Genomic DNA, 26,231 nt, shown 5'->3' with positions numbered 1-26,231 from the left:
AAATATTATTTCATAAACTGTAATGTTTCTGAGTGTTTGTTACTGTTGCGTCCAGTCTGGCCGGTCCGCTGTGACCTGACCAGTCTGACCTCCGGACTGCTATACAGGGGTCAGATTTGTGCTTCTGACATGTTTAGCTCACAGGATTGTGAAGCAACACCTCAGCTGTGAAAAGGATTAGATCAAAATCATTTTCACACATAAAATGGAAATGTTTCTTTTCGGGGATGACAAGCAAAGATATTGGCAGTAGTGAAACACCAGGCAGAACTGATAAATTTATGATGATGTTCCTGACACAGACAATGAGGGATCTGTTCTTGTTTTTTAGTGAAAGTTTATTTCTTGCTTTTAAATAAGTTATTGAATCTCTTTATAGAGAAAAAAACTTCTATGGACTTCACCCCTTTGTGGCGCATAATATTTCACCACGTTAAAGCGTCAGGCAAACACTGAAGACTATAATTTACTCCACGTGCCAGGGGTGTTTTGGTTGATCAGAGGGGACCATTGATGACTATAACTGATCACTCTGTTTCCACCTGACGCTTCCGCAAATTCCTTCCTAACCGACTCCAAAAAGATGTCCTTATGTACACGATTACACCATGCAGCTCCATTTAGTACGCTCTTATCCCTTTCAACAATCCTAGGTGACTGTTCTCATAGAATACATAATTTTGAACACATACAACTTCAACACTGTCACTCTTCACTGGACAGATGTCTGGGATCTGTCCACCCATTATTACCTTTGGAAATGTTGTATGTCGCTCCCCCCCCCTCTGCATGCCATCTTGTGAATCTCCCAAGAACACTTACAAAAGATTAGTGGGATCAATGCTTTTTCCTCTCCAACAAATTGGTTATGGCCACTAAATTACAAGAGACAAGCTATAAAATTGCTTCAAAGTGGTACCGGGTACCCACCACTTTGCAAATATGGTTCCCTGAGGTATCTAGTCTATGTTGGCGTTGTGGGTTGCACAAGGAGACAATGTCACTTATTTGGTAGTTTTACCCGGCTCTAGGAGCTTTCTGCGACAGGATCATCAGAGTTAAGGATGTGACAGGTGTATCAGTACCTAGCACCCCAGAGGCTACACGGCTATACATGTTTTCTATGCCCACGAAAATCACTATTACAATCATCCACTTTAGGCAGCTAAAACAATAATACCACGTCATTGGAATTCAGAAGACCCCCCCTTCTTTAGATGAATGGTTCGTAGAGATGACTAAAAACCATGCTATGGAAAAGCTGATAACATAAACACATGAAGAGACTATTACAACCCCTACTAATTGTGTTCACTGGGAAACATTCATATATTTTTCACTCTACAAAACTTTCCTAAGGTGCCTTATAGTTTGTCCCTTCTTTGCACTCCCATAGACAACAAATTGTCGAATACTTTGCCACCAATCGATGTCCTTACATTCTGATTGTAATCTAATTTACTCTATAAAGTGATTAATACCCATGGATCGCCTTGTTTTTTCATTTTCTTCTTCTTACTTACCATCTTTTAAACAACTAGGTTATTCATATACATAATCAGTTTCATATTTGTATCATGATTTTCTCTTTATCCATATGGTTTGAAGCTTTATGTAATGGTCCCTTTTTCGGTTATTTCTCTTACAGACTTTGATTTTCTGTTTATTGTTATATTATACTTTTACAAAATCAAAAAACTTTGAATTTACGAAATAAAAAATATGGCTACTTTCCTGTGTGAGCTTTAAGATGTGTAACAAGACATGGTTTCATTGTAAAACATTTTCCACATTCAGAACATGAAAATGGTTTTGCTCCTGCGTGAATTCTCTGATGTGTAACAAGTTGTGATTTAGTAATGTAACATTTCCCACATTCTGAACAGGAAAAAGGCTTCTCCCCTGTGTGAGTTTTCAGATGTGTAACAAGATGTGTTTTACGATTAAAACATTTCCCACATTCTGAACATGAAAACAGCTTCTCCCCTGTGTGTATTTTCTGGTGTCTAACAAGACATGATTTTGTTGTAAACCATTTCTCACATTCTGAACATGAAAATGGCTTCTCCCCTGTGTGAGTTCGCTGATGTATATCAAGTTTTGATTTAGTGCTGTAATATTTCCCACATTCTGAACATGAAAATGGTTTCTGCCCTGTGTGACCTATTTGATGTATAACAAGGCTTAATTTATATGTAAAAGATTTCCCACATTCTGAACATGAAAATGGTTTCTCTCCTGTGTGAAGTTTCTGATGTGAAACAAGGCTTGATTTATCTCTAAAACATTTCTCACATTCTGAACATGAAAAAGGCTTTTCTCCTGTATGAATTCTATGATGTGTAAGAAGACGTGATTTATCTCTAAAACATTTCCCACATTCGGAACATGAAAAAGGCTTATCTCGTGTGTGAATTCTCTGATGGTAAAAAAGTACAGATTTCTTACTATAACATTTTCCACATTCTGGACATGAAAATGGCTTCTCCCCTGTGTGATTTTTCAGATGTGCAACAAGATTTGCTTTGCTATTAAAACATTTCCCACATTCTGAACATGAAAATGGTTTTTCACCTGTGTGTATCATCTGATGTGTTACAAGACATGTTTTTCTCAAAAAACATTTTCCACATTCTGAACATGAAAATGGTTTCTCCCCTGTGTGAATCTTCATATGTACATCAAGATGTGTTTTCCGTTTAAAACATTTCCCACATTCTGAACATGAAAATGGTTTCTCCCCTGTGTGTATTATATGATGTGTATTGAGGTGTTGTTTCGTTGAAAAACATTTCCCACATGCTGAACATGAAAATGGTTTCTCCCCTATGTGAGCTATTTCATGTTCCACAGTGCTTATGTGACTTTTATTTTGCATATATGACTGTGATGGAGCAGAAAAAAGAATCTGTTGAAAAGGATCAGATGACAGAATTTTTCTGATGAGATCTTGAGGTGTATCTGGTATAATGACATGTTCGTCACTATTATCGGGTGTGATACCAAGATTATCTGCTGAAAAATCTGAGAATAGTAGACATCCCTCTGAGCTCCTGGTAGAGTCACCTGCTAAGAATAAAAATGATTTTACTTTTCAGTAACATTGCATTGGAATTATATACTTTATAGCATTTCTGTGCAAACTGCAATACAATTCAATTATTGACAGACTAATAATAATAATAAATTTTATTTTTATAGCGCCGACATATTCCGCAGCACTTTACATTTCAGAGGGGATTTGTACAGACAATAGACATTACAGCATAACAATAATCACATACAGTAGATTATAACAAATAACAAGAGGAGTGAGGGCCCTGCTCGCAAGCCTACAGTCTATGAGGAAAGAGGTAGACACGAAAGGTGGGTGGTAACAGTTGCTCTGATTGTATGGACCAGCCATAATGTTAAGTGTGTAACAGTACAGACACAGAGGGCTAATGGATGCATAAAGCATGTGGGAACATGATGCTGGGAACCTGGTTATGGTAAAACTTTTGGCTCTGCCACACAGGGATAGGTTAGGTTAATGTGTTGAGGCGATAGGCCAGTCTGAATAAATGCGTTTTCAGGACACGCTTAAAATTGTGGGGATTGGGGACTAATCGTATTGACCTGGGAAGTGCATTCCAAAGAATTGGCGCGGCACGTGTAAAGTCTTGGAGACGGGAGTGGGAGGTTCTGACTATTGAGGATACCAACCTTAGGTCATCAGCAGAACGGAGGGCGCGGGTAGGGTGGTATACTGAAACAAGGGAGGAGATGTAGGGTGGTGCTGAGCCATGGAGGGCTTTGTGGGTGAGGGTAATAAGTTTATACTGAATTCTGGAGTGGATGGGTAGCCAGTGTAATGACTGGCACAAGGTAGAGGCATCGGTGTAACGATTGGTGAGGAATATGATCCTGGCTGCAGCATTCAATACAGATTGGAGAGGGGAGAGTTTGGTAAGAGGGAGACCGATTAGAAGAGAGTTACAATAGTCGAGACGAGAATGAATAAGAGAAACAGTAAGAGTTTTTGCAGAGTCAAAAGTAAGAAAAGGTCGAATTCTAGAAATGTTTTTGAGGTGCAGATGACAAGAGCGAGCCAGTGATCGAATGTGGGGGGCAAAGGAAAGCTCGGAATCAAGTATGACCCCAAGACAGCGGGCATGTTGCTGGGGAGTAATAGTGGAACCACACACAGAAATAGCAATGTCGGGTATAGGTACATTAGTAGCGGGAGGAAACACCAGGAGTTCAGTCTTTGACAGGTTCAGTTTCAGATATAGTGAGGACATGATATTAGACACAGCGTTTAGACAATCGCCAGTGTTTTCTAGAAAGGCTGGCGTGATGTCAGGAGAAGAAGCGTATAATTGGGTGTCATCAGCATAGAGATGGTACTGGAAACCAAATCTACTGATTGTTTGACCAATAGGGGCAGTGTACAAGGAGACGAGGAGGGGGCCTAGAACCGACTAAGACAATAGACCACAAGGAGGGACTGAGATCATAGAGTTATGTCACCAGGTTATGGCCTTACAAATGTCCCCTTCTCTATGATACCCTGTGTCTGTCATGAATCTGTTCCAGTTACATGTTCAGAGGAGACTCATAAAAGGGATCTGTAAATAGCTGTATTAAGATATTCCTTCTCATAAATTCTCCGACCAGTACAAGCAATATAGTACATTGGAGGAGACTGGTCAAGTACACAAGTCATGGCTTTGGATAAATAGTAAGGTTTTGTATATCTTTTTACTAATGTAACTAAACTGTGGATACAAGAAAAGAGAACAAGCCCTTCATATTCTTATATAGGTCATGTAAGCCAATAGAAACATTGGCTGAATATGGGAGAACTGGAGGATCTCAAAAGGTATTTGCAGCAGTGTGCACTGCAAACATAATTGTCCGTCCCTGGTTCTTGTGTAGATCATTTAGCCTTACCGTATATACTTGTGTATAAGCCGAGATTTTCAGCACATTTTTTTGTGCTGAAAATGCCCCCTCAGCTTATACATGAGTTATTGTCATCTGAAACCAGCGGGGGAGGGACAGAGGCGGTAGGAGCCGGTGGCTGGGACATCATACTCCCCCTCCTGTGCCATTGCTGAATGTCCCCTGCATCCTCTGTTGTCCCAGGGCTGGCAGCTTCTGGACGCAACTCCACTCCCATAAGCGTGGCGTCCATATTCATGACCTTAATGAGCGGTACCACGTGACTGCTCAACCCAGGAAGAAGCTGCCGCACTAGGACAACGGAGGATGCAGGGACGTTCAGCGATGGCACAACAGGGTGAGTATGGACAGGGGGATCACGGAGGAGGGCGGGGGGAGCACGGAGCAGGATGGGGAGCACAGAGGATGGGGGAAGCAAGGGGGAGGACGGGGGGAAGCACGGAGCAGGATGGGGGAGCACAGAGGAAGGAGGGAAGCACGGGGGAGCAACGAGGAGGATGGGGGAGCATAGAGGAGGATGGGGGAAGCATGGGGGAGCACGGAGCAGGATGGGGGAGCACAAAGGAGGATCGGGAGAGCACGGAGCAGGATGGGGGAGTACGGGGGAGCATAGAGGAGTATCGGGGGAGCACGGAGCAGGATGGAGGAGCACAGAGGAAGCACGAGGGAGGACGGGGGAGCACGGAGCAGGATGGGGGAGCACAGAGGACAGGGGAGCACAGAGGATGGGGGAGCACAGAGCAGGATGGGGGCACACGGAGAAGCACAGAGGACGTGGGAGCATGGAGGAGGATGGGTGAGCACAGAGGTGGACGGGGGAGCACAGAGGAGGACGGGGGAGCACAGAGGAGGACGGGGAGCTGAGCCATACATAGAAGGATGGGATGGGGGAACCAAGCCATGCATACTGGGAAAGGGAAGAGCCACACAGAACAGGACGGATGAGGGGACAATGTACACCTGGCTTATACTTGATTCAATAAGCTTACCCAGTTTTCAGTGGCAAAATTAGGGGCCTCGGCTTATACTCGAGTATATAAGGTACAATGATGCTTGAAAGTTTGTGAGTCCTTCAGAATTGTTAATATTTCTGCACAAATTTGAGCTAAAACTACATGACATTTTCACACTGAAATAAGATCAACAGAGACGTTTACTTGCACTACCTAGCAGGTCAGTTACGTTAAATTATGAAGTCAGTCCTTCGTCCTTCCTTATGTCCATGGCTGATTATTTTCTAACTACCAGGATGGCTGATATGCCCATGGCTGATTATTTTCTAACTACCAGGAGGGCTGTTTACTTTGTTTCCTGGAGAGACCACCTCATACTAATAATGTCCTAATAGTGTCATCTAAGTACCCTATGTCATCTACATGCATTATTACTATTTACTTATTGCACACTATTTGCTCATTTTGTTTTTATCTTAAGTTCTGCTTGCAAGACTGCATTACTGCCGTTCAAAACCTTTGCACAGCGAGCTATGAAAGACTTGGACTGTACATAATCATAGTTGCTGCTCTATGGTGCACAGCACATTCAGGCTTAATGCCCAGAGTAAGAGTGCCCATGTAATCCTACCCATGTGCGCACAGAGCAGACACCCCTGTAACAAATAATGGCATCTTCCCGCAAGGCTGAGAACAAACCACCATATCTCAAAATTCTATGGGGTTCACCAAGTCGTAAATTAGTAAAGGCACCAACAAGAACTTGACTGGGAGTATACACCTCTTTCATTGTAACACAATCAGGGATGGAAACCTGACAGTGAGATAGAAATAGAGGAGTAGGAGAATGAAAAACCATAGTTGTGGGTGATACAAATGAGGACACTGATCACATACTACTTGGGGATGCTGCATGGCTACCAAAAACACAAGTTCAAGGAGAATGCATAAGAAAACAGATTGAGCCTTGATCATATAGCTGGCCAGCATGCTTTTCCGAAAAGTCTAGGTGATATTGCTTCACGTGTTTATGAAGAGATTTAGTTCCTATACTTTTCTTGTTTGTATATCTACTGTTTTTACTCCTGCAAAGCGTTTCCATTGCAGAACAACTCACCACTAGTACAACCTATTCAACCTCCTCCAGCAACATCAGTTGTGGCAGCATCTTTTTTTTCTCTTTTACACTTTCCTCTTCTTTGCAAATGCTTCTCAAAAATCACATCAAAAGACATGCTGGGTGGGTAGGTAGGTAGGTAGCTGTCCAAAAACCCAGCAACTGCCAAATCCTGCTGTATTGGTGTCATGTATAGGGGTAATAAACTAGTATAGAGGTGTACAAAACACATGCACAGTTAAAGGTCTGGATTTTTTAAATTAATTAGCTGTTTTTGTTTAACAGAATTCTCTTCTCTTAAAAAGACAAATAGAGCTAGGTAGGTACACAAGTAATGGAAAAATTCAGTACAGTCGGTCGCTTGTGACAAGCCCACTTTCTTTTACAGAGACAAAGTTCAGATTTTGAAAATTTTGTGCTGGCTTGCTGCTTTCTAGTGCATGAAGAATTACAAAAAAAAAAAATTGTGCAACTCAAATGAAAAAGAAAGATACCAACCCATCAACACTATATCCAAGATCAATCTCACTGGCTCCGGCTCCGCTGCTGGCACCACTCTTCTGTCTCTTTCTACCGATCAACTTAATCTAAGGTTATTACACTTGGGGTTATTTAGTTTGGAAAATCGAAGGCTTAGGGGTGATCTTATTACAATGTATAAATATATGCGGGGACAGTACAAAGACCTTTCTACTGATCTTTTACTCTTAAGGGGGTTTTACACTAAGCGAGATCGCTAATGATATCGCTCAAGCGACACCGATATTGTGACGCGACAGCGATCACGCTTGCGATCTCGTTAAGTGTGAAAGGTAGCAGCGACCGGACCCCCCGTCGGCTATCGCTGATCGTGCTCGAATGTGCAGGTACATTTTTCCATCGCTGACGTCCCGCTGTCCAGTAATTATCGTTGTGTTTGAAGCTTTTAAAACGATGAGCGACGTCAATAACGATGCATGGCTCAGCGACACAGGCGTGACTTACCTGCCACGCCTCCTCTTCCCTATTGGTCTTCAAAGCGCTGACAATGTGCGAAATGTATCTGACAAAAAAGGTATAAAAGACAACGCTTGAACGCCTCATTCAACACTTTGTTCCCAAGCATATTGGATGTTAACCGGTTTGGTTCCAGTGTGAGTCGCTACAGCGTATATATTTTAACGGCTTTCACAACGCGGTTGCTTCGGCGTCCCTATTGTAATCGCTATTGCGCTTTTATTAGTGGATTCATTTTATTCATCAAAAGAACAACTCTGTTTGCCAGGTATGTATTTCAATAGTACCATTTTTTTTTTTTTTAGAGTAATACTGTTAATGATTATTGTGTTGGCTTTATACAAATGAAGCTCTTGTTACCAAATCGTCTATTGATTTTATTTTATGTTGCAGTTTGTATATCATGAACGGCGCAGAGCGTGCTATTGTGGCTGCTGCTTTGGTGTTGGAGGCTGGTCGGCTACATGAAGAGGCACAGATGCAAGAGAGGCGTTCCAAAAGAAAGCGGCGCATGTGGACCAGAGAGTGGTTGGCGAAGAGGTCCGAATTCTCACACATGCAGCTCGTAAGAGAACTGCAGGAGAACAATCCTCAGGATTTCAAGAACTATCTGCGGATGTCAGAGGACTCTTTCAAATTTTTACTAGCCAGGGTGACGCCATTGATTGAAAGGAGAAATACCAAAATGCGAGCTGCTGTGCCGGTAGACGAACGATTGACCGTGACGCTGAGATTCCTGGCCACCGGACGATCACTGAAAGATCTGCAATTTTCTTCTGCCGTTTCTTTGTCACTGCTCAGCAGTTTGATTCCTGAAACATGCAATGCCATAGTTCAAAGCCTCAGGAGCTACATCCAGTTTCCTACAACAGTGGCGGAGTAGAAAAATATTGCCTCTGATTTTGAGCGGCTTTGGCAGTTCCCAAACTGTGGGGGGGCTTTGGATGGTAAACATGTGAGGATCACCCAACCGCCGAACAGTGGATCCTATTTTTACAATTATAAGGGCTATTTTAGTGTAATCCTTATGGCCCTTGTTAATGCAAACTACGAGTTCATAAATGTTGATGTTGGCATGAACGGCAGGATTTCAGATGGTGGAGTGTTAGAACATACACTTTTTGGAGAGCGATTGACCAATTGTGACCTGAACCTGCCTCCCAACACAGAGACAACCGCCAACCTCAACTTTGTTTTTGTCGGTGATGAAGCCTTCGCGCTGCATGCGAATCTACTGAAACCGTACCAACAAAAAAGTGTGACGGAGCAAACACGTATATTTAACTACCGTTTGTCAAGGGCACGAAGGGTTGTTGAGAATGCGTTTGGCATCATGGCCAGCCGCTTTCGGATTTTCCACACACCCATAAACCTAAAGTTGCAATCCATTGACTCGGTCGTTATGGCTTGTTGCGTGCTGCACAATTTTCTGCGGCGCCGCGATGCAAATGATTACACTCCGCCTGCCTTTGTGGACTCTGTTGACACAACAAATGGTCAGCTTGTTCTTGGTAGGTGGCGCGACAATGATCCCGCAGTACCTGGACTTCAAGCACTGGCAAGGGGAAGAAACCGTGATGATGCGAAGGCCTGCAGGGACCAATACTGCCAATATTTTAATGGGCCTGGTGCTGTTACTTGGCAGCATGAAATCTAGACAGCAAAAGTGTTTATTTAACATGTTTATTTCATTCTTGTGTGATAAAAACAACAATAAATTCACATAGTTGCTACTTTTCAAAGTGTTACTGGTTTTTAAAAGAAAAAAAAAATAACATAGCCCTGAGACACAGTATCAGCACTGTAGCGATCCGTTAACACGCCATTTTACAACCGCCCTTAAGTGGACTCTATAGCGTCACCGATAAGCGCGCAGTAGTACCATAACAAAAAGTACGCAGTAGCGTCACCAAATGAGGCGGGAAAACGTCGTGACGTCACGACGTTCTTGTGGCCGTCCCTGCTGCGTTGTGAAAGCAAAACAGGAAGCAATGGCTGGTAGACAGAGAGCTACACCTTGGGGGGAGGCCGAAATGCGTTTCCTGGTACAGGAGATGGAGAGGCGCGATTATGCGTGTGGACAGGCGCATGCACACCCCATGAGACACAAGCAGGCTGTGTTGCGTAGGATCAGGCGAGGACTGTTACGCCGGTTCGGAGTTGAACGCACCACAACGCAAATCAGAAAAAAACTGGCAGATCTGCGCTTTCGCTCAAGAGACCTCCTCACCAGCCTCCAACAACAAGTGCAGAGGGACCGAGGTGAGTGTTCCAGATAGTATGTTTTAAACATATGTTTTTTTTGTTTTTTTTTTTTCCAACAGGGTTTACAGTGTAAAAAAAAAAAAAAAAAAAAATATGATTCGCACAAGTGAAATTGCACAACGCAAATATAAGTCGTTTTGCCCTCAGTTTTGTTTTTTCCAAACAGCGGCGCATGCGGCGGCCCCAGCCCCATCAGCACCTGCAGCACCAACATCCCCCGCAGCACACGCAAGCCAGGCGGTGCAAGCATCTCCTGAAGCAGAGTCCGTAAGTGTATAAAATGCGTTTGTTCATGTTATTAGTATTGTTATTGGGTTGAAAATTACAAGAATAGGGGGGGGGGGAAAGAAGTCATGGTTCACATAAGCCGAACGGTAAATAAAAACCAAAGTTTATTCCAGGGAGGAAACAATAATGGAGTATTACAATACCGTTTCTTTTTTTTTATGTTTTCACCGCTTTGGAAATGTTCAATGCTCAATTTCATATTTTTAGATACCTGAGCCCGTAAGGACCCCCTCGCCCCCCTCAACGCCTCAACCACAAATTGCTTCCTCCACTTCATCCCCAATTGGTGTGTTTTCTCCAGTATCACTCCGGGAAGCTGGAGCTGACTCGACCTCCGGTAATAATTTTTTTTTTTTTTTTTTAAGCATGTGAGAAATTATAATTTGTGTAACAGTTGCTGGCATACTCTTTATTTAGACATTTTATTTTCTAGTACGTGTTGCCACTCGACGTGGAAGGGCTGTTATCTCCTCTTCTGAAGAGTCAGAGGCGCAACAAAAACGTAAGTGTTTGACCACAAGCATGAACCGTATGCACCCATCTGCTGCCACTTAACACTATGGCCCCATATTGCGATCCATAGGATATGGCCCATTTGCTACCAAACCCACATTATGCCACCATATGCTGCTCCACATACTATGGCACCGTATGCATGGACATTTACAAAACCGCCATCAACAATGTAAATTTCCTCAACAGAAATACCAACCTTACCTGAACTCTTGGCAGCACACAGGAGGGCGATGTCTGCGTTACACCAACTCGGAGTGATGCTGGACCAATTTGTGGCAGCCCAACCGCAGGGTGATAACATTTAATTTTTTTTTGTTTTGTTTAAAAAAATTGTCTATGTCATGTTGACATATGTTAAACTTTCATGGTTTGTTTAAAAATCAGTCTTAAAGAAAGAAATTAAAAAGCCTAACTGGCAAAACAATTTTTGTCTCAGTCTAGAAAGGACTTGGAATTGTAGTCATGTGTAATGCAAACATTTAAATTTCACTTTTTATTTTTTATCAACAAACAAAAAAGAAAAACCAAACAATTTTGTTAATACAACAAGTTAACATAACAACTATAATTGAGTGTAACTAAAGTCTGAGTCATTCAGTTGCTGCCTTCCAGGATTTATGAATGGGCCAGACTGCCAATGTGGGGTTCCAAAGTTCATGCTGTGTAGCGGCTGAATCGCCCTTCTTGGCGTGCTTGTTACCTGTTCTTGGGTCTGCGGCCATGGGGTTATTGACATTGCTTGGGAATCCACCAGAATATAACTGTCTTTTAGTTGTCCAACAGCAGCTTTATTTAGCGCTTCGAATATAATTCTCTCAGCCTGAAGCCTTTGTGTAACGTCCAGAGACCGAAGTCTTTCGTCCACCATGTGCGCAAAGCCCCCAATGGCTTGCTTTTCCTGCAGCGACAATATGTTCTTTGCTATATCGACAAACTCAGGAAAAGGTGGAGCGGTGGCCTTTCTTTTTCTACTCACAGGGTTACGCCTTTGCACAGTGTACGCTCCCACGGACACACTTGCCTCCTCTGCCTCCTCGTCGGTTGGGTTTGATGTTGCAGGGGTTTCAGGAATTACACATGGTGTAGGTGACACCTCTTCTGTTACATGCTGCAAGAACAGAAAAACAAGGTTAAAACACAGAAAAAGTAAAACGAGTGTTTTTTAAACACATAACAATAATTTATTAAGAGGGGGTGTGAACATTGGTACTGGCTATGTACTGTCATCGACAAAATGTGTAGAAATTATGTAATGATAAACCAATTTAAAATGAAGAGGTATCAGCTGTGAACAAAGTTACAAATCATCAACTTAATGACTAAAACTCAACTGTACCATGTACATATATATGTATCATAGGTTATTGGAGGGAAACCCAAAACATACTTACATCGACTAGAGGGGAATCAGGCCGTGTCACTGTTTCTTCCTCTTGTGGCAGTGACATAGAACAGTGCATAACCCTGGGGATTTCCTGGTCTCGCGTAAACTCCAGCAAGTTGTAGTACCACAACTTCGGAACATACACTTCATCGGTACCTGCCCCAGACCTTGTAGACTTTTCCACCTTGTTCAATTCCTTTTTGAACACTGTGCGTAGAGCTTGAATTTTTTTTTTAATAACAGCCTCGTCAACTGTTTCGCTTGGGTGATTTTCTTGATATAGATTGACAAGTTTTTCATATGCAACCTTCTTCTTGTATTTGTTACTGTAATCAGGAGACTTCACCTTCCATAGGCAGGGCAGTGAGCGATACATCTCAATAAATAGGCGTATGAACTCTTGGCTGTTAGCAACTTGGCTACTTGATGCCATCTGTAATAAAAAAGAAAGGAAATGGTGAGAACTCTTTCATTTAGGTACGGACATACATTTTATAACAAATAGTTTGTATCGCATAAGCTTGGTCGCTGCCCTAGAAAGGTATCCCGTTCAACAATTACAAAAATGGGGGCGGGCGCGGTTTCAAAACTAAAATGGCTGCTCGGACATGTGCATATGGACAAAATGAACATAGACACAATAAAAAAGAGTTTGAATCGCCTAAGCTATGTTGCTGTCCTAGAAAGGTATCCCGTTCAACAATTACAAAAATGGGGGCGGGCGCGGTTTCAAAACTAAAATGGCTGCTCGGACATGTGCATATGGACAAAATGAACATAGACACAATAAAAAAGAGTTTGAATCGCATAAGCTTGGTCGCTGTCCTAGAAAGGTATCCCGTTCAACAATTACAAAAATGGGGGCGGGCGCGGTTTCAAAACTAAAATGGCTGCTCGGACATGTGCATATGGACAAAATGAACATAGACACAATAAAAAAGAGTTTGAATCGCCTAAGCTATGTTGCTGTCCTAGAAAGGTATCCCGTTCAACAATTACAAAAATGGGGGCGGGCGCGGTTTCTACAGTACACTAAAATAAAACGATAAAAAAAAAAAAAAAAGGGCATAAAAAAATAAATAAAACTTTGGAACCAAGATAAACTTACCTTTGACGTTGCGAAAATTCCGAAAGTTAGGGAGAAAAAATATAAAAAAATTTGCACTGTTGAGATGATATTCAAAATGGAGGTATTTGAAAATAACCAATGATGATGATGATCCTTCAAGAGGGTTGCTGAAGGTCGAATAGCGAAATCGAACCAAAAATGCACTGTTGTCTCTAGGGAGAAAAATGCTGGTTTAAGCTAACCACGGCGCTCCAGAGATTTAAACTGTAACGCTATTACGTCCTCTTTAATGACGCCGCCGGCCAATGACAGCGTAGCGGTGACCACCAATCGGCGCTTTGGGGGGCGTTGTAAATTAAACGCTGAAGCACGCCCACCGAGGTCTGAATCGTTTTTTGTTTAGTAATGTGAAAGGTACTCAACGAGCAACGAGGTCGCTATGCAGATCGCTGATCTCTCTAGAGTCGTTGACGAGAGTGGACTGTTTGAAAGCTATCTAGCGATCACGTAACGACACAACAGCGATCTATGCCTGGTCGGATCGCTATCGTTATCGCTGGTGCGTTGTTTAGTGTAAAAGGCCCTTTAGACCTGTGACAGGGACAAGGGGGCATCCTCTACATCTGGAGGAAAGAAGGTTTAAGCATACTCACAGACGCGGATTCTTTACTGTAAGAGCAGTGAGACTATGGAACGCTCTGCCATATGATGTTGTAATGAGTGATTCTCTACTAAAATTTAAGAAGGGTCTGGATGCCTTTCTTGAAAAGTATAATATTACAGGGTATATACACTAGTTTCCTTGATATTGCGTTGATCCAGGGAGCTAGTCTGATTGCCGTATGTGGAGTCAGGAAGGAATTTTTTTCCCCAATGTGAAGCTTACTGTTTGCCACATGGGGTTTTTTTTTACCTTCCTCTGGATCAACATGTTAGGGCAAGTTAGGATAGGGTATGGGTTGAACTAGATGGACTTAAAGTCTTCCTTCAACCTTAATAACTATGTTACTATGTATTATTGACAGAATACTTCAGGCTGTGTTCACACGTAGCTTTTTTCTGGGTTTTAGTGTCGATTTTGAACGTGCGATTTTGCCGCGAAAACGCAAAAAAAAGCATCCCATGCAATCCTATGGCATTCCACACATGCTGTGGTAATGCTGCGGATTTCTCCGCGACGGAATTGCATCTCGGAAAAATACGCAGCATGCTCATTCTTTGTGAGGAATCGTGGGAAAATCTGCACATAGGAATGCATTGTTCTGCTTACTTTCCACATGTGGCTGTGCCCACCATGCAAAAAGTAAGCAGAACATTTGCGGATGGTACCCACGGTCTGGAGGAGAGGAGACTGTCCTCCGGGCACTGGGTACCATATCCCTGTAAAAAATAGAATTAAAATAAAAAAAATTGTCATATTCTCACCTTCCGATGTCCCTCGCAGCGTCACCAGGTCTCAGCGATGCTCCCGACAGGTCCCGTTCCCAGTGATGCATTGCGACAATGACCTATGATGACGTTGCGGTCTCGCGAGACCGCAACGTCATCAAAGGTCATTGTCGCAATGTACCACTGGGAACGGGACCTGCTGGGAGCATCACGATGATCAGGAACGCTGCGCGGGACGCCGGAAGGTGAGAAAAACACCATTTTTTATTTTTTTTTAATTATTTTTAACATTAGATCTTTTTTACTACTGATTCTGCATAGGCAGCCTCAATAGTAAAAAGTTGGTCACACTAGTCTGTTTGACGAGTGTAACCAACATGTCAGCTTTCCAAGCGATGCTACAGATCGCTTGGAAAACGCTAGCATTCTGCAAGCTAATTACGCTTGCAAATCGTTAGTTTTTCCGCGGGAAATACGCGAGAATTAAAATGTGGTTTTCTCGCATATTTCCCGCGGAATGAAATTCCGGAATTCCCACGGAAATTTCTGTGGCAATTCCGCAACGTGTGCACATAGCCTCACTCTTCTTTCCCTGCTGCATTGTATAACACACACTTTGTGAAGTATTTGTCAACGGTTTTAAGACTTTCTATTCCTGTCTCTTTTACTGAGCTCTGATGTCCCCTCACTATCCAGGACCACCTTAAATTGGGTACTTCACTACCTGCCTCAACTTTTATAAAAGGCTCTGATAATTTCTGATTTGTTACGCTATACCATGTAATGTGATAGCGCAAGGCATCATGGGAAAGCCCATGTGGCCACGAGAGTCTTTTGTGGTGAATGCAATCATCTGCAAAGTGAAAAGTTGTAGGGAAGGTGGATTGACGGGTGGACCTGTTTGCAGTGGAGAGGCAGAGGTGTAGTGTATTATGGGTGGACTGTTGGAGTGAAAGATGGGAAACAGCCGGAGATGAAGAGGAAGGATGTAGTATTGTAGTTTGACCATTAGAGGGCAGTGGAGAGTGTAGGGATGGGACTGAATAACTGCCAATGGTTGAAGAAACTGTCAGGTCATGGTGGGCGGGGTTACCAGAACGGGACGGATAAAAGGCTGAGGGAAGGTTCTGGAAAGGTCAGTAAGTGAGGGGAGCGCAAGAGATAGGAGGTTCTGCTGAGGAGAGAGGACAGAGAAGAGGCTCCGTAAGGGACTGACAGTTGAGACGGTCACGGGGGGTGGCCCACACGACAGAAGCCACAGACGAACGACCTGGGGGTACCAAACGGATGACGTACTCAGATTGGTGAAGCGTTGTGGTAGATAGGCCTAGGGCAGCCACTGCAAAAAGAACCACGGAGGACGTCACGACTACAGGAAAAGAGAGTGAAGGTACCCGGGCCTGTGTACGAAAAAGTGTGAAGCTGCTGTGGTGTATTGCTCTGGTCGTCAGGAGGATGGCCAATAAAAGTGGACCTGTTGAACACTAATTCTGTCTCCGTCTCGTGTTTGTCTGCGGCAAGAAGCGGGTCATCCCCCCTGTTGGTTATCCTACCTACATTCACACAAACTGAAATTGTTTGAATTTGCAGAGAAAAGTGAATTATCTAAAATTCTACATGCATTTGATATTCATCAAATAGATTTGCTAAGGCTGGTTTCACATTTGCGTTTTTTAGCGTTGGAAAAAAACGCATACGTGCGCATGCGTTTTTTCCCCTATATTTAACATGGGTGCGCATACCTGCGCGCTGGTAAGCGCATGTATGCGATTTTCATGCGCTGCGTTTTTTTGGGGTGTGCGTTTGTATTTTCCAGACGCAGCATGTTGCATTTTTTGGCCCTGCAAAAAAGCGCATGCGCACATATGCGCACGTTTTGCGCTAAAAATGGCCATTATAGCCTATGGATGCGCATACATGCGCACTGGCATGCTCATGTATGCGTTTTTTTGCACATGCGTTTTTTTTTGTTAACCATGGAATTTAGGGGTTTGGGTTAGAGTTAGGGTTAGTTAAGGGGGTTTAGGGTTAGGGTTAGGGACAGGGTTAGGGTTGGGGTTAGGGTCAGGGTTAGGGTTAAGTATGGTTTGGTTAAGGGTCAGGGTTAGGGTTGGGGTTAGGGTCAGGGTTAGGGTTAAGTATGGTTTGGTTAAGGGTTAGGGTCAGGGTTAGGGTCAGGGTTAGGGTTAAGTATGGTTTGGTTAAGGGTTAGGGTCAGGGTTAGGGTCAGGGTTTGGGTTAGGGTTAAGTATGGTTTGGTTAAGGGTTAGGGTTAGGGTCAGGGTTAGTTAGGGTTTAGGGTTTGGGTTAGGGTTAAGTATGGTTTGGTTAAGGGTTAGGGTCAGGGTTAGTAAAGTCATGGTTTGGGTTAGTGTGAGGGGCCACCTAATGTTGGAAAAAACCGCAAACGCGGTAAAAACGCACTAAAAACGCATACAAACGCATAAAAACGCTGCGTTTTTTTCATGCATGCTCATAAAAATGCTTGAAAAAAACGCAGCAGTTGTATGCTTTTGTATGCGTTTTTTCAATGCGTTTTTTTGCGGGAAAAACGCGCTGCAAAAAAAAGCAAGTGTGAAACTAGCCTAACCTTTACTTTATTAAGGTCCAATTAATGGATCAAGATGTTGCATGCAAAAGAAGGCAGTTCCTGCACGGATCCACAACAGAAATCTAGCACTGCGCATGGAGCCAAGCAAGTTCGCAATTTGCAAACATGACTTTTTGACATGGCCACCTACATCCACCTTATCAAACTCCATGGCCACAGCAGCTGGATGACTGAATGCCTTATACGAAACTTCAAACTTTAGCCTAAAGCAGAGACAGGAGCCCATGTAAGAATGCAGAATGACCTTCCCCTGATCTATTGCGTCTGTCTACGTTTGCCTCATTGATCCGAATGGACACGTCAGAGGCATGTGCGTATACCGTTCCTATGTATAAAGCCATAAACCCCAGACAGAGTGCTCAGCGCAGAGTACTTCAAAATGCGAATGTAGTTTTTGGTTTTAGACATCAGGTTTTTTGGTGATAGCTGAATAACTTTGTGCTGGATTCATTTTTAAATAACCAATAAATGGGCCAACCAATTATTTTATTATTCTCAGTATCTTCAGAAAAATCCTATAAAAAAATTGGAGACATCTACTTCAATAATAGAACAACATTTATTGATACATAAACAACATTACACAATAAAAATAAAGACTGAGGTGGAAAAGTAAAAGCACATCATATGGCATGGCCATAAATAGTTGATACAGAACAACGAAAACAAGGAGCCATAATTCTCATGCATATAATTTCACAATACTCTCTGGCATAATATACTCATATGGAACGATGGACCTAAATAGAAATATGTAAGCCAACAATATGCATGTGTTCCACCTCACAGTCTTTATTTTTATTGTGTAATGTCGTTTATGTAGTTTTTGTAGTCTTTGTAAGATGGCCGCTGGACACATCATTGATGGGTGTGGCGCTGAGAGGGTTAATAGGGTGTGGCAAGGGCTGGGTTTACAATCAGTCAGAGAGATGGGTAACTGACTGCTCACATATCCCCTCCCCGGGGTGCGATATAGCGGATATAAGCAAATCCCGCTGTATCATTACTGCACAATGTGTGGAGGTAAGAAGATGTGATGTCTAAACACTGGCTGCTACCCAGCCTGAGTGTCCTAGACTATCACTAACGTGCCATTATTTGTACTGCTTACTTTGTTTTGCCTTCACTGAATGCCCATGTATTTACTTTCCTTGTGGCATGGTTAATGGAGTCTTAATAAACCAGCCTGGACGTTTTACTTAAACCGCTTCCCGTACCTACGTCAAGCAAAACTGCGAGAGTAAAAAGTTTATAGTTGGTGCAGAAGCACGGGCACGAATCATGAAGAGCACGTGCCGAAATCTGCATGTCTTGGGTAAAAAAAGACTGCAGAAGTGAAGGCATACAATATAGGGAAGGTGATGAAGAAATTTATGCAGGTTAATCTCCAGCCGCAACAGCTATGGCAGCATCATCAGAGGCAGCATATGAAACTCCTAGCTGAGGTGGTCCATGCCACAGCAACTGCCCCACCTCCCAAGTTAAGGTGATGATTCAGACGTGAGGAAGACGGTAAGGAGAGCCTTGCAAAAGTTGACATCAAGGTGTTCCTGACTATTTTCAAAAGGGTGACAGAACAGGAGAAGTTGCCTCCAGAGCAGTGGGTGAAGGTTCTGGTGCCATATTCAATGGAGGGACCGCAGAAGGCCTATTACGACCTAGCCTTGCAGGATGCAAAAGAGTACGCCAAGTTGAAAACTGAGATTTTGGCGCGCTTAGGAGTGACTGAATGTCAGGATGCAACGGATGCACCACTGGGCCTATCATGGTGACAAACCTCCCCGCTTCCAAATGTTCGACTGCCTATACCTGGTTCAAAAGTGGTTGAAACTGGAATCTTCCTCCCCAGCACAGATGATTGAGAGTGTCGTCATGAACGGGGTTCATATACTCCCTTCAGAGGCACTTGCAGTCCTGGGTTGCCCAGAAAGATCCACCAGAATGCCAATGACCTGGTCAACCTAGTGGAAAGGTACCAGGCAGTTGAGAATTTGAGCTGTTATATAGCCGACACCCCCATAGACTCCTGAATATAGCAAAGGATAGTTGGTAAGCAGAGGCTACACTCTACAGGAGCATAATCAAGCTTGTGGCCCAAATGCAGGAACCAATTGCTGAAATGATACCCATTATGAGAGAGCACCTCCTTCAGGCGCAAAAGGCCCAGTTTAGGCTACTTTCACACATCAGTTTTTTGCCGTCAGGCAGGATCCGGCTATTTTTAGAAAAAACGGATCCGGCATAAATTTTTGAGAACTGTAGAAATGGATCCGTTTTTTTGCTGGATCCGTCTAGCAGGTTATATCTGTTCCTGGGGGCTGGCCAATTGGATCTGAGCATGCGCAGACTTAAAAAAACCGGATCCGGTGGCTGGATCCGTCTTTTTCTGGATCCGGCGCATTCCGGCGCCCATAGACTTTCATTGTAGCAAAAAGCTGGAAGCGCCGGATCCGGCGCTTCCGGCTTTTTCGCCGGAGACAAAAAACGTTACAGTAGCCGTTTTTTCCAGACGCCGGAATGAGACAAGTTGCCGGATCCGGCAAAAAACGGATGAAACGCAATGCCATCCGGCACGATCCGGCGCTAATGCAAGTCAATAGGGAAAAACTGGATCCGGCATTGCATTTTGCCGGATCCGGTTTTACAAAAAAAAAGCCGGATCGCGCCTGAAGGCAAAAAACTGATGTGTGAAAGAGGCCTAAGGGTGTACAATCAGTTGGCAAGGGTGAGACAGTTCAGGACTGGGAATCGTGTACTAGTGCTGGTACCCACAGTAGAGTACATATATGGCCAAGTGGCAGGGCCCCTACAAAGTACTTGAAAAGTTTGGTGACATCAACTATAAAGTCCACCAACCAGGGACAAGGAAGCCATGGTGATCTAGAGAGCCCGTGGAAGCTTTGGTGGCTGAGTCCAAAGTTGATTGGAACACGTCACAGGTGCAGAGAAGATGTTACGTGCCCAAAAGCAACAGTGCTGGGAATTGCTTCTTCGGAACAGAGACCTATTTTCAGAGTTGCCAGGTTGTAATCACAAAATAGAACATGAAGTCTTTATGGAGCCTTCTATCCGGGGGAATTTTAAGCCATATTAGATTCCCAAAGCTCGTCTAGAGGTAATCTCTAAGGAGGTGAAGTGGATGGTAAACCTAGGAGTTACTAAAAAGTCCAAGAGTGGATGGTCTACTCCCATAACCTTGGCGAAGAAATCAGATGGAGAATGCACTGACTAACACGAGCTGAATAAAGTTTCTAAATTTGACACATATTCAATGCCCCGTGTCGAAGAGCTTATTGAAAGGCTACTGCCAGCCTAGTACATTATTACTCCGGATCTCACAAAAAGGTATTGGCAGACTCCATGGTCCAAAGAGGCCAAGGAGAAGACAGCCTTTTTAATGCTAGATGGTTGTTTCCAGTATGCAGGGTTGCCATTTGGGTTGCAAGGAGCTCCAGCCACCTTCCAGAGAACCATGGATCAAATCCTAGCTTACACAAGACATCCGCCACTGCTTACATGGATGACATTGTGATCTCCAGCCAGGACTGGGGAAGCCATCTAGGCAAAGTCTAGGTGATATTTGATGCTTTAAGGAAGGCAGGATTTTCCATCAATCCAAAGAATTGTGACATGGAAGGGAAGAAGCCAAGAACTTGGGCTATGTCATAGGGAGGGGCGAGACCAAACCTCAAGTGAATTAGGTTAACTCAATCCAGAATTGGCCACCACCTCTCCGAAAGAAGCAGGTCACAGCGCTACAGGGCACTGAAGGCTACTAACGTCAGTTCATCCTTAATTTTGCCATGATAGAAGCAACTCTATCAGACCTCCTTAAGAGTACGAAATCGGCTATGGCCAAATGGTCTCCAGAAGCGGAGACAGCATTCCAGGAACTGAAGCTAGCTCTGTGTAAACAGCCAGTGTTAGTTGGTATGGATTTCTCCAAGGAATTTGTGGTCCAGACAGACGCAACAGATGTCAGATTAGTAACATAGTTAGCAAGGCCGAAAAAAGACATTTGTCCATCCAGTTCAGCTTACATTCCGTCAGAATAAATTCCCAAATCTACGTCCTTCTAAAGAATCTAATAACTGTAAGATACAATATTGTTAGGCTCCAGGAAGACATGCAGGCCTCTATTGAATCCCTCGACTGAGTTCTCCATCACCACCTCCTCAGGCAAGAAATTTCAGATTCTCACTGCCCTAATAGTAAAGAATCCTTTTCTTTGTTGGTGGAAAAACCTTCTCTCCTCCAGACCAGACACAGAGAATGCCCCCTTGTGACTGTCACCTTCCTTGGTACAAACAGATCCTAGCAGAGATCTTTGTATTGTCCCCTTATATACATTTACATGGTTATTAGATCGTCCCTCAGTCGTCTTTTTTCTAGACTAAATAATCCTAATTTTGCTAATCTATCTGGGTATTGTAGTTCCTCCATCCCCTTTATTAATTTTGTTGCCCTCCTTTGTACTCACTCAAGTTCCATTATATCCTTCCTGAGCACCGGTGCCCAAAACTGTACACAGTACTCCATGTGCGGTCTAACTAGGGATTTGTACAGTGGCAGTATAATGCTCTCATCATGTGTATCCAGACCTCTTTTAATGCACCCCATGATGATGTCTGCCTTGGCAGCCGCTGCTTGGCACTGGCTGCTCCAGGTAAGTTTATCATTAACTAGGATCCCCAAGTCCTTCTCCATGTCAGATTTACCAAGTGGTTTCCTGTTCAGTGTGCAATGGTGATATTGATTCCTTCTTTCCATGTGTATAACCTAACATTTATCAGGTTTTTTTTTTAAATCAGATTATTTTTATTAAACAGTTTTAACTTACAAAATTGAGACAAGGCACACACAGTTTTAACATACAGATTTGAGACATACTGTACCTCTTATACACAACCCAACCCCCCCTCATTATCAAATTATAACTAATATAACCGTGGGTCCCTTAGAATGTGACCTATAAATGTATAGTAGAAAAAAGGGAGAAACACACAAAAAAACAACAATTTTTAAGGGGGACAATATGAAACAAGATAGGACTTGTATAGGACTTGTATAAAGCAAGAGACCATATGGAACCAAGAAGGAATAAGGGGTACCATAATTAACGAAGCATAGGGAACAGATTCTCCAGCAGCAAAATTGGGATGGCAGACCCGGGGTGTTAAGCCAGGGGCTCCAGATTTTATCAAATTTTCTGATAGCTTTTCTTTTAATATACACTCCTTTTTCCAGCCTTATAGAACTATTGACTCTTTTAATAAACTCCTCCACCATCAGGGGTGCAGATTGCTTCCAGTGCAAGGCAATAGTTTTCCGTGCTATATATAAAATTATAGCCATACTGATCGCCAGCGGGTCTTCCACAGGAACATCCGGTATAATACCCAGCACACAGACCTTTGGATCAGGGAGCAATCTTGTACCATAAACTCTTGCCAACGTATTCAGAACATTATTCCAGTACCATCCAAGCCGAGGACACTCCCAGAACATATGCATAAGGTGTGCATCAGGTAGGCTACATCAGGGGCAGCACAAGTCACTTCTTATCGTGATTTTGTGTAAGAACGCAGGCGTTTTATATTTCCTATATATTAGATACACCTACGATAATCTCTGGGCCTCCAATAACGAAAGATAGGGCACTGAACTCAACACATAGTCCCATTGATCATCTGAGAGCTTGCCAACATCCTCCTCCCATCTAGCTTTGGTGCAAAGAGGGTACTTATCGTGGAATGCATTGAGAAGTATTCTATAGATGGAGGAAATCAGTCCTCTTCTGGATCCCAAGCCACCCACCAACACTGTCAAGGGATTATGGTCTATACTAAGATCTCTGGTTTTGATTTGAGCTGCATACGCATGCCGGAGCTGTAAAAATCTGTAATAAAACCTATGGGGAATGTCAAATTCAGTGCGCAGTTGGTCAAACTGTTTTAATGTATTTTTAGACTGAATGTGTGCCACCGTCGTCACCCCCTTCGCCTCCCAATCACAGCACCCTTCTAAAGTTTGAAATTCCAGAAGACTAGGATTATGCCACAATGGTGTAAACAAAGAGCAATCAGAACCACCCAACAAGTGCTTTCCTCTATCCCAAACCTTACAGATCATGGCCAGAGTAGGAGCTTGAGATAATTTGTTTTCCCCTCCCTGGGCGTCTACCATATACAGTGGTACTCTCCAGGGGCTATTCTGAATTGCCAGTCGCCCATTTTTCTCCAGTGCACCACACTGATCCCAACCCTTCAGTTGCTGAATCTGAGCCGCCAGATAGTAGATTCAAGCATTAGGGATAGCCAGCCCCCCATTTGTTTTTTCTCTTTGTAGGTACTCCAGACGGATTCGAACATTTATCATTGTTAAACCGCATCTGCCACCTTTTGGACCAAGTTTCCAACTTATCCAGATCCAACTGTAGCAGAATACTATCTTCTCTTGAATCGACTGCTTTATATAGTTTTGTATCATCTGCAAATATCAATATTTTACTGGGTAAACCTTCTACAGATCATTAATAAATATGTTGAAGAGAATAGGTCTCAACACTGACCCCTGCAGTACCCCACTGCTCACAGCGACCCAGTTAGAGAATATACCATTTATAACCACCCTCTGCTTTCTATCACTAATTACCCATTTACACACATTGATCCAGCATTCTCATTTTGTGCACCAACCTTCTGTGTGGCACGGTATCAAGCGCTTTGGAAAAATCAAGATATACCATGTCCAATGACTCACCTTAGTCCAGTCTATAGCTTACCTCTTCATAAAAACTGATTAGATTGATTTGACAGGAGCGATTCCTCATAAACCCATGCTGATATGGAGTAACAGTTACTCTCATTGAGATAATTCAGAATAAACTCCCTCAGAAACCCTTCAAATATTTTACCAACAATAGAGGTTAGACTTACTGGCCTATAATTTCCAGGTTCACTTTTAGAGCCCTTTTTGAATATTCGTACCACATTTGCTATGCGCCTGTCCTATGGAACATAGTAGGTAGAAACATAGCACTCAACTTAAGTGTAATCAAAAGAGGATTTATTGTAGTATGAAGGCAAAACGTTTCAGTCAACTGATGACCTTCTTCAGTTACGTGCTGGTAATAAGTTTCTTGCACTAGAATGTGCACCTATTGAGTGGCTTGATGAGTGGATCTTGCGGCGGATCCCGCGTCTGGAGGCACGTTTGCCCTTACTCCACTTCATATTAAGCTTACCAGCCAAGCCTGAGGACAATAAGTCCCAATATTGAGCACATCAAGCCACTCAATAGGTGCACATTCTAGTGCAAGAAACTTATTACCAGCACGTAACTGAAGAAGGTCATCAATTGACCGAAACGTTTTGCCTTCATACTACAATAAAATACTCTTTTGATTACACTTAAGTTGAGTGCTAAGTTTATACCTACTACCTATACGGTTTGGGAACCTAGCTTTAGCACCACCCTCTAGTTGTGCTCACGGTGTTTTGTTTCATGTCCTGTGGAACAGACCCCGTTCGCTATAGTCCCTAAATATAAAAAATAATGGTTTGTCTATTACATTACTTGGTTCTCTTAGTACTCGAGGGTTTATGCCACCCGGACTGGGAGATTTATCTATTTTAATCTTATTTAACTGGTTTCACACCTCTTCTTGGGTTAGTTTAGTGACCCTTAGCATTTCATTTTCCACCGTGAAGAAGAAGGTGTTTATTATATTAGTTTTTTCATCGTCATCTACAACCATTCTTTCCTCACAATTTTTTAAGGAGCCTACACTTTCACTTTTGATTGCTTTACTATTGATATAGTTGAAGAACAGTTTGGGATTAGTTTTACTCTCCTTAGCTATGTTCTTCTCTGTTTCCTTTTTGGCAGATTTAATTAGTTTTTAGATAAAGTATTTTTCTCCCTATAGTTTTTCAGAGCTTCAGCGGTGCCATTCTGCTTTAGTAGTTTAAATGCTTTCCTTTTACTGTTAATTGCCCCTCTTACTTCTTTGTTTAGCCACATTGAGTTTTTCCTACTTCTTGGCCTTTAATTCCCACAAGATATAAACCGCTTACAGTGCCTATTTAGGATGTTCTTAAGCATTTCCCATTTCTGTATTCTTATTTCTGAGGACATTGTCCCAGTCAGCCAGATTAACCACTTCATGACCTAGCCTATTTTGACCTTAATGCCCTGGCCATTTCTTGCAATTCTGACCAGTGTCCCTTTATGAGGTAATAACTCAGGAATGCTTCAACAGATCCTAGCGATTCTGAGACTGTTTGTTCGTGACATATTGGGCTTCATGTTAGTGGTAAATTTAGGTCAATATTTTTTGCGTTTATTTGTGAAAAAAAAAAATCGGAAATTTGGCGAAAATTTCGTAATTTTCAATTTTTATTATGTTAAACCAGAGAGCTATGTGGCACAAAATAGTTAATAAATATATTTAATAAATAGCATTTCCCACATGTCTACTTTACATCAGCACAATTTTGGAAACAATTTTTTGTTTGTTATAAGGGTTAAAAGTTAACCAGCAATTTCTCATTTTTACAACAAAATTTACAAAACCATTTTTTTTAGGGACCACCTCACATTTGAAGTCAGTTTGAGGGGTCTATATGGCTGAAAATACCCAAAAGTGACACCATTCTAAAAACTGCACCCCTCAAGCTGATCAAAACCACATT

The 26,231-nt window shown here is 42.8% G+C and overlaps 1 protein-coding gene and 1 long non-coding RNA gene across 5 annotated transcripts in view; one reads left to right on the top strand and one right to left on the bottom strand.

Moving 5' to 3' along the window:
- Positions 1–328: 328 nt before the first annotated feature.
- The window catches only part of LOC141073520 (uncharacterized), an 81,510-nt gene continuing 55,607 nt past the window's right edge, over positions 329–26,231 (bottom strand). For 2 of the 4 annotated variants that reach the window (XM_073560789.1, XM_073560805.1), the window contains one exon: positions 329–3,069. In XM_073560789.1, coding sequence (XP_073416890.1) covers positions 1,727–3,069 — 1,343 coding nt within the window. In that variant the 3' untranslated portion in view covers positions 329–1,726. Of the gene's footprint in view, positions 3,070–11,549; positions 12,191–12,473; positions 12,900–13,574; positions 13,748–26,231 lie in introns of those variants that run through there. The other 2 variants (XM_073560798.1, XM_073560793.1) reach the window with 2 other exon arrangements.
- On the top strand, positions 7,979–11,506 carry LOC141074242 (uncharacterized). The gene is made up of 4 exons (XR_012227162.1): positions 7,979–10,545; positions 10,774–10,903; positions 11,000–11,068; positions 11,269–11,506. It is a non-coding gene; the product is annotated as an uncharacterized lncRNA (long non-coding RNA).

Source organism: Dendrobates tinctorius, unplaced genomic scaffold, assembly GCF_039654945.1.
Source record: "Dendrobates tinctorius isolate UK_male_01 unplaced genomic scaffold, ASM3965494v1 ptg000014l, whole genome shotgun sequence".
Taxonomy (NCBI): Eukaryota; Metazoa; Chordata; class Amphibia; order Anura; family Dendrobatidae; genus Dendrobates; species Dendrobates tinctorius.
This window is presented reverse-complemented; position numbering and strand designations above follow the sequence as displayed.